This window comes from Littorina saxatilis, linkage group LG5, assembly GCF_037325665.1.
Source record: "Littorina saxatilis isolate snail1 linkage group LG5, US_GU_Lsax_2.0, whole genome shotgun sequence".
Classification (NCBI taxonomy): domain Eukaryota; kingdom Metazoa; phylum Mollusca; class Gastropoda; order Littorinimorpha; family Littorinidae; genus Littorina; species Littorina saxatilis.
The window spans coordinates 27,639,554-27,649,431 of NC_090249.1; the positions used below are offsets into that span (position 1 = coordinate 27,639,554).

Here is a 9,878-nt window from a genome sequence, read left to right on the forward strand (position 1 = left end):
TTCACTTTGACAGTAAGAACAACTTACGGGTGCAAGGGAAGCGTTCTGGACAGCGCAGTGACATTCTAAAAATAAATAGTAACTTACAACTGAACGGGAAAGCCACACGAAGGAAGGGAGATAAACGCCAAACACTGGAGAAGATAAGGAAGAGTTACTTATAATGGTGAAATGAACACAAAAACGAACATGAGTTTAGCGCTGCGCGCTGAGAGCACGTGTTGAAATATCTCATCGATGATATTGTGTCCGGGGTGTAGCTGAATACGGTGTCCAAATTTGAAAAAGAACCACCGAGAACTTTGGCGTTGTGATGTGGTGTAGCGGCTATGGTGTGTCGGTATGGGGGCCCGGGTAAGCTGAGGTGGAACCAAAATAGCTGAGGTGGAACCAAAATCGGTTCCGCGCTGCGCGCTGAGAGCACGTGTTGAAATATCTCATCGACCAGGTTGTGTCCAGGGTGTACCTGAATATGATCACCAAATTTGAAACAGATCCATCGAGAACCTTGGCCGCGCATCGCGCACAGACACACAGACAGACACACAGACACACAGACACACAGACACACAGACACTAGTCGTATATACAGCCTGTTCCAAAAGAAACGCAACCAACCTGTTTCCAAAATCAAAGTGCAAAATTTATTTCGCAAATAATATTTCATGAAGTTACATATTTCATTTTTGATACATTTCCAAATCACAACATGTGGAACAAAACAGGTTTAACCATAAAAGTGGAAAACAATGACAATTGAAGCACAATTTGTCCCTTTTCTGACGCAGCTGTCTTTTCTGCGTTTAATAACGGATGTGTCCTCCACCAGCGTTTCTTTTGCAAATAATATTTCATGAAGTTACATATTTCATTTTTGGTACATTTCCAAATCTTTTCATGACCTGACTGACTGCTTGGGCCGTTTGGCCAGCGGCAAGCATGCCAATAGCACGCTCTCTTTCATTTTTAGACAAACGAGGCATTCTGCCGTCAGTCCAGCTGAAGAAGTCACTGCTATTTTCTACTGTATTGCCAGCTCAATTGAAACTTGAGTTGTCCCTATGTCGTCACGTATGTAACTTCATGAAATATTATTTGCAAAATAAATTTTGCACTTTGATTTTGCAAACAGGTTGGTTGCGTTTCTTTTGGAACAGGCTGTATATATAGATGCAAGTCAACAGGACGTATGTACGCTGTACCGCTTCATGAAAAATAGTGTCATCTATAACTCCTGCGAATTAATCCGAGTTGTTGATCACAGGAATAATAGATGACGCTATTTTAATATTAAAAAAAATGATACATTGCTAGAGGAGCCCGTCGTTGAAATCATGTTCCAGACTATCACATTTAGCGGAATACAAAAATTTATTAGGTTTCCAACACACGCACGCACGCACGCTCTCACGCACACACACACACACACACACACACACACACACACACACTCACGCACATACACACACACACACACACAGACAGACACACCCAATCTTTCTCTTTCTTTCTCTCTCTCAATCTCTCTCCCTCTGAGTATCCTCCTCTCTCTCACTCTCACTCACTCTCTCTTTCTCTCTCTCTCTCCCTCTCTCTCTCTCTCTCTCTCTCTCTCTCTCTCTCTCTCTCTCTCTCTCTCTCTCTCTCTCTCTCTCTCTCTTACAGGCAGGATCAGGGCAAGTGTAACTTTACAACGAAGGGTTTTATTTTTCCAGTCATTTGAGCTGAGCAAATATTTTCATAATTGTTGTGCATGAAATTTCGTTCGTCCACGACCATTCTACAAAGTTTCGAGTCTGTAGGTAAAATGGTCCAACATTTACCTTTTCTCCAAAATGTGTACCAAATGAGACCAAAATGGTCAATTGCATGAAGGCTTCCTGTCCAGGGATTGCCGTGAACCTAGCTGTAACTTCGTTCTTCACGTTACCGATGAAAAAGGGGACGAAGGGGGTGTTTGTGTATACTCAGACATTCAGATAATCCAAAAGGTAAAAGTCTGGAGGGTTTAAATTTGGCAATTATTGCTACCGCTAAATGTCAAACCTCGTTCTGTTGAGTCGATCGCCGAATTTGGAAACTGTTTTTGAAATTAGACAAAAGTTTGATCTACAGAATTGCTACTCTGTGAAAGGGTCATGCATAGGCTGAAATGTATGTCCCCCAAATATAAAGGGATTCGGTCAACAGGTTTAGAAGTTATTAGCATTAATTGAGGGTTGCATATTTTTTGGTCACCCTATAGCTGTATGTTGGAATTTGCACAATACAAACAAAACTCCGTGTGAAGTAACACTGCATTAGACGTGCGCAATCTTTAATCCATAAATCACACAAGTTACCTGTCTACGCACAAAAAGTAATCGTTATTTATAACAGCACACGTCTTCCTCTGCAATCGCCGTCTACAGGTTTATGGCGACAAAAAGGAAAGAGTCAGCGAAGTAAATTAGCCATTAATACCAATCAAAGCCTTCAGACCGGGACATTTTGAATTACAACGACAAAGCACAGGCGCTGGGTTTCTAACCTTCGAGTGATTATGAAGTGTTGACGTCTGGATAATAATAATAATGATAATAAATGAGCATTTATATAGCGCAACATCATAACTTTACAATTATGCTCTTTGCGCTTGACACATTTAAAAAATTAAAACACAGTTATACAAGCATTTACATCAGTCTACATTCATAGTCAACAACGGATAGGTCGAATGGCCGTTCTCTATAGAAATTGAACTATCGGAGACTTATGGAAGAGAAGAGGGAACATTACGGTAAAACATGTAGGCTTAAATGGACATATAATGCTAGCAAAATTGGTCCTGAGGGATATAAGCGTCCGAAATTTGCATTTTAAGTTTCGATTCCGTCTCATTCACTTGTTCGTCTGCCAGTTTCTTCTTCTGTAAGCCCCCTTCTCCTCTCTCTTACTTCCTATCTCTCCCTCCCCCCTCCCTCCTTTCCACCCTCTCTCTCTATCTCTCACACACACACACACACACACACACACACACACACACACACACACACACACACACACTTGATGGTTTGTTTGATTTTTAATACATAACGATAAATGCTTTATAAATAGTCACAGCTTGGTCTTACTACTTAAACTCAAATATGCTAATATGTCAGTTATACACTTATAATACGTACATGTGTACAAGCGAATCAAATAGACATACAGACAAACAAACACTTCAAACAAACAATCAAACAAGTATAACGCAAAATGTCAATGCTAGATTATGTGCCAACAGGACAGCACTATACAAACCGGTAGGGGAATGGGTCATCTTGAACACGCGGCCAGTACAACTGGCCTTGACACGGAACGATTCAAGGGGGGCAATCTCAAGTCATCTGAAAGAGGGAAATCCAAACGCAATCCGCCTTGTTCGATTTTATGGGCTTGGACGATAGAGAGAAATAAGAAAAGCAAAAGCTGGAGTCCAGTCTGGACGAAACTGCTATCAAGAACGCAGAATTGATTTTTTCTGAGTTTTTATTTTAGCCGTAAGCGCAATTTCTCATTTCGAATTTCTCATAACTGCTGTTCACCGCAGTGAAACCAACAAAGGGGTCTCACTCTGGAAGAGTTTCCTGCTCCGATAAACATGACGCTTACGGCTAAAAAAAAACCTCAGAAAAAATCAATTCTGCGTTCTTGATAGCAGTTTCGTCCAGACTGGACTCCAGCTTTTGCTTTTCTTATTTTTCTCTATCGTCCAAGCCCATAAAATCGAACAAGGCGGATTGCGTTTGGATTTCCCTCTTTCAGATGACTTGAGATTGCCCCCCTTGAATCGTTCCGTGTCAAGGCCAGTTGTACTGGCCGCGTGTTCAAGATGGGGAATGGGTAAGAAGAAAGCGCGAAGAAAAAAATCCTGGGTGTTGCACCAGCAAGAAAAATGAACAATAATTATAACTGTGCCTGTTTCGCCGGGGCAAGGAAACCTGATTTCACTCTAGAGGTAACAATTAATGATACCTGTGCCGTGACTAAATAATCTGATAGCTGCAGGGATTTGGCAGGATAGCAGGCAAGCTGCACGCAGAATCGCGCATAATAAAGAGTGATAGCTTCAACTTGGTTCCAGGGGTCGAATTCGTTACGCCTTTTTCCCAGTCTAGAATCAGTTTCATATTCTGGGTTAAATTTTAGATTGAATGATTCAGACAGTTTGATCGTTTGTTTGTTGTTGTTGTTGTTGTTGTTGTTGTTGTTGTTGTTGTTGTTGTTGTTGTTGTTGTTGTTGTTGTTGTTGTTGTTGTTGTTGTTGTTGTTGTTGTTGTTAAGTCCTGTTAACGCAAGCACTGCTTGAGCCCATCTTGATGCTTGTCAAGTCATCTTTTGGGATCGTCTGTGCCATTGCCTCTGATAGGGTACCAGGGATGGTCACAAAAGAGCATTTTAAGCTTCCATGCATGAGCCTTAAAGGCTTTACCTCTTGTCAGTTTGCTGCTTGCTACGACAATGCATACTTGCCTCGTTAAGGCACTGCCGTTTTGCCACTGATGATTTTCGCATTATGCATGTCCGAAAATTCACAGGAAATCAGCAAACTTGGCATTGTCATCCTTCACATGGAAGTAGGCTATATAGCTATTCTGATGGACACGTGGGGGGATTCGGGGGCTGTGATTGGATGGTCTCTTCTGATCATCAAAGCATAATGCTACGGAAGTTGGCCATTTTTGCCAATATCCAAAAGCATATTGACAATAACAAAGACGCATGGTTCCGGTACCACACGATGTTTCAATCGACACTACAGCACACAATGACAACTTGAAATTCTTCTCGGGAATGTCAGTTTTTCAGCTTTACAAATGTCGATAGCATACCCTTTTCTGCTAACTTCCTGATGAAACAGGACTAAACCAATTATTTTCTGTCCCTAAACACCACAAAATGCCCAAAGTCGAAAGATGTAGTACAAACAGGGGAGTAAAACGGAACAGCCGTTTTTGTGTGCCTGTGTGAGCTAAGTTGCCGACTGACACAAACTTTCGCATTCGGCTTTTCTTATCTCGTAACTCCACACTAAATACCCCAATTCCCCTCTGAAGTATTGATGTTCAACCCATGGCACTAACATTCATGTAGTCGTTTATAACTGAGGTTGAAAAATTCGCTTCATGACTGAGACAAGTATAAATGCCATTCACCAAACTGAAAACTTCGCTGCCGTCTGTTCGCGTTGTACGGATTAGCTGTTCTCTTCTCCTCCCCTTGTTGCATCCTAGTTCTTCAGTTGTTTCTAGTTTTCCGTTGATGTTGTGTTTTGGTCTTCTTCATAAGTAGTCTTGTTCAAAATTTAAAAAAACTCAAACTTCTTTTTGTTGTATACGAATGAACAAATAAAAAGCTGTTTAACAGCTGTGTTGTCAAATCGAGTTTTTTTCCAAAGTCAGTGTGGCGCCTGCGCAAAACTAATGCGCATAAGAAACGGCGTCTGCTATCAAAACCTGAGATCAACGCATCGACGCAAAAACTGTCATTTTGTAAGTTTGGAACAACAAATCAAGGTCAGAACAGCTATATATATAATCGCTATTGTATTTTCAGCGTAGCAATAGGGTCCGATATTTAGACTCGAACAAGTATAATGCGACTCGTCTTCGACTCGTCGGCATTATACTTGTCTCGTCTAAATATCGGACCCTATTGCTACGCTGAAAACACAATAGCTGTTAATAAGGTCATCAGCTGTTGTGGTTTTTCCCCGAAATTATATGTTTTGTATAACTGTACGTAGGCTACATACCCTTCCAATTATTATCACTCACATATATTTTTTTCATGTGTACATTGTCGTCAGATCTTATGAGAAGGGGCGATAAAAAAAAGTGTTAATCATTATTGTTTATTATAGAGTGAATTAGACCCTTTCAGTCTGACTTTAGACCGTACTATGGTCCTACACGAAAGACTTCAGGTCAACCATAACAAGGGCACAGACTGATTTCGACCAGCTCACACAGTATATAGAGTTGTGGTGCCAGTGTTACGCTGATAAGTCTGTCTATAAGCTCCTCACGGATTGTGGTGGTGGCCTGAAGTTCTAGCGTTGTTGTGTAGCGGCCCAAGGACTGAGAAAGAAGTGAAGTCTTGAGAATCACTGGTCAAAGACTGAGAACGGTGTTCCTGACGCTGATTACGGACATTATTGTGATTTAAATTTTTTAATTGGACTGCTTTCTAGAGCAAGTGCATAAGAGGCAAAGTTGGTCGACTGTCTAAGACGCAGCGGCTGCTTATATGGATAAAACAACGGTATAGGTACTTGATTGCATCAGAACTTGAAAAACAAAATATAAATGCTTTTAGTGTGAACTTCGCATCACTGGGTGAAAGTCCCTGTAAAACTGTGAAATCGTTCCAGAAGAAAAGACGCTGATTACGGATGTGACTGTGATTCTATTTTTTGACTGCATTCGAAAAAACCCACAAGGATAGGGGGAAAGCAGTTTGTGAGTGAAATATGTGATTCTGAAAGGGAGTCTTTCTGATCGAGACTGTCATGAAACATAATTAACAGTGAACAAAGCAAAACAACTGTCACAACACCACCGAACGTAAAATTAAGACGTAAACAGTTTTTTTTTGTGAGTGAAATTTGTGACTCTGAAAGTGATTCTTTGTCATGGTTAACAAAGACTGTTGTACAATTACATGAACAGTAATGACAACAGCACTATTGTAACAACACCACTGTAGACATTTAGACACCAAACGTAAAGGAGGGAAAATTAACTGTTCAAATTTCAACTCAAACCACTTGCAAGCCAACAGGTCTGTGCACATTTTCTGAACAGAGTTTGCATTGCGACACGGGGCTTTAACACATTCTGTCACCATAATAATTTTTCTTCTTCTCGTTACTATCAACTTTCTTCAACGCCACGGCCTCAAACGCCGCGCCAGTAGCATCACTGCAATCATCACCAACATCAACGCAACGACCAGTATGGGAAGTGACGTCACCTTGTCGCACACCATTGATGACGACATCACGTTCGAACGAGTGCGTCATATGCCGAAACGGACGCACTTCGTGAGCACTCACAGAAAACTGTCATGGCAGTACGACAGAGAGATGAAACAGCACGAGCGCGACAAGCGTGTGAGTCACATGGAGATGTCACGAGCCAAAACTGCGATGGCGGAGAAGTTTGGTCGTCTACAGAACGCTAAAAGAGAGGTAAGGTTCTGAAACATGATATGTTCTGCAACACTGACCAACATTCAAGGACGCGTGTGAAAAAAAGCTAGTATTACAGACGGAAAAAACCGCGACAGCTTGTTAAAACTTCTGCAAAATCGTGATTAAAAAAAACCAAGATAATTTTGACTTTGAAATCTGTTCACTGCGTTAATTTTCCCTTCATATTCAAGACAAAATAACTATAATGTTACATGTTGGCCTGTTGGCGGAGAGAGGGCAATGTCTGGAAGTTTACCTCGATTTGTGAGTTTTAGTATTGTAGTACGTATATATCAACAATTGAAGAAAATATGTCAAGAGTATCTGAATGTTGTGTGCCCTCACTGTGGCCACATACTCACCCTTAATCAATCGTTGCACATTGATACTTCATTTGCATCTTTCGTCAACACGGGACATTCGACACACACTCAATCTTCTACGAGATCGAGCAAGTGGTTGAGTTGTGTCGAGATATGTGTGAAATGTCATATGTAAGTTGGTCACACTTACAAATACGAGTGTATGTGTGTGGATGGGGGTAGTCATGTGAGACATTATGGTAAAATAAGATAAGGACAAATACGTGTAAGATTCACGTTAAACACATCAAACATAATTTGAAATCGGACCCTATTTTGGCTACCACACGTCATTCAAATTGTGATTATGGGAAAACCAAGTTTCGGATTTGTTCTAACTAAAATATACCCGCGAAGTCACAAAAGCTCCTGTCCCTCGAGTTTAGAAATGCTGCTGTGAAGAAACCAAATGTCCTATTTTGAAAATTATTTCTACCATGGACCAAAACCGAGCGCTTGCAAATATACATTTTAACCTGCTGTCTACAGTGTGTGTGTGTGTGTGTGTGTGTGTGTGTGTGTGTGTGTGTGTGTGTGTGTGTGTGTGTGTGTGCATGCGGGCGTGCGTTCGTGCGTGTGTGTGTGTGTGTGAGAGAGAGAGAGAGAGAGAGAGAGAGAGAGAGAGAGAGAGAGAGAGCAAAATAGCTTGATCAGCTTTGTCAACCAAAAGCAAATTTCAGACAGCCATTGGCACGTGACAACAATCAAGACTAATCACCATCTTAACAGTTATCCCCTTTTCTCCCTAACACAGATGGATTCGAGGAAAAGCGTCTCAGCTGAAGGAGGACGAGGAGCAGGGGACCTCAACCGTGACTCGGTCAGCATGTCCTCCCCTTGCCTCCCCGAGACAATCCGTTCACAGCAGGCAGAATCCAGCAATCCTGTCTCCGCCATGAAACACTCCCAGTCAGCCTCCTGCTTCCCACACACCTCCACAATACCGGAAGACACGGCGGTTTCCGAGACGGCTACGTTTGAAGCTGCGTCCAGCAAGGTTCACACAGTCATGGCAGCAAAGCCGTCGGACGCGCAACCAGCCAGGTCCGGACGCCGAGCGACTATCGTAGAAGGGGTGAGGGAAGAGGGTTCCAAGTTACCGGCTCATCTCGCCCGACGGTTTTCACAGTTCATGGACAGCACGAGTGGACTATTGATGAGCGTTCAGAATGACTGGATGAATCGTTCTGGGAGTAGGACACGCAGAGAATCTGAGAAAAAGGACACAGAAGACGAAGACGACGAGAGCATGAGCCAAAGCGTTTCTGACGTTCAGAATCAGAGTATACCTGAGAATGAGACATTTGAATAGAACGACACTTGAGTCAGGATGACGGTTTCCACATTAACAGAATCTAATGATTATAGTCTCCGAAAAGCTTCAAGACAGTGCAAGCTCTTGTCTTCAAAATGAGGATTGTTCTAAGCATTTGAACGTTGAACAAAATAATACCAAGGCTCCTGGCGAGTTGTGAATCATTAAAAGTCGATTTTATTTCAAAGCCAGGAAAAGCACAGCAACATATAAGTATTTCGTTGGTCCTGGATCTATGACAAGAATGTTTTTGGTGATTTGAACAATGAGGATTTTCAAGGGACAAGATCAGAGTTTGAAGGATTTTAAATGTTTTACTGACGAAAACTGCCAACTTTGATTTCAAACGTTGGCTGAATTGCCAGCATATCAAGACAGACCAATCTGAAAGACACACTCCTTCTCGTGAAAACTTTTCAGCTCATGGTCTCAGATTTGGCCAGGTTTTTACGTGGGATAAGACCATCATCCCTCCACAAGTTCTAATGTGTGATTCGAATAATGGTGTTTCAAAATGCTGTATTAACAGGTATACTGTTTAATCCATGAATATATATTGTTGTAAATGTATCTCTGCTTATGTTCATGTTTTTACTCCTCTCCAAAATCCGTAAAACACACATGCAGCAACACAGATATATACAAGCAGACAAGCAGACAGACAGACAGACACACACACACAGACAGAGAGACAAAGACACACACACACACACACACACACTGACACACACACACACAGACGCCACACCCACACACACCCACACACACCCACACACACCCACACACACACACTCCTACTTGCAAACATACCAACAATGTAGTGTTCCATGTAGTGTGGACCTCTATCTACTGAATTCATTTTGTAAGTGACACCTGCGACAATCTACCAAAAGCTTTCAGTTAACAAATTCCATTCTGCACAGGAACTAGCCAAGCTATTAATATATGGTATGTGATTCAGTGGAAAGATGCTTTTTACATT

General features: G+C 41.8%; 1 protein-coding gene across 1 annotated transcript; it reads left to right on the forward strand.

Annotated features, from left to right (window-relative positions):
- Positions 1 to 6,573: 6,573 nt before the first annotated feature.
- LOC138965862 (uncharacterized) lies at positions 6,574 to 9,467 on the forward strand. The gene is made up of 2 exons (XM_070337960.1): positions 6,574 to 7,216; positions 8,336 to 9,467. Exons 1-2 carry the CDS (start codon positions 6,983 to 6,985, stop codon positions 8,891 to 8,893), a joined length of 792 nt encoding a protein of 263 aa, XP_070194061.1. The 5' UTR covers positions 6,574 to 6,982; the 3' UTR covers positions 8,894 to 9,467.
- Positions 9,468 to 9,878: the final 411 nt, after the last annotated feature.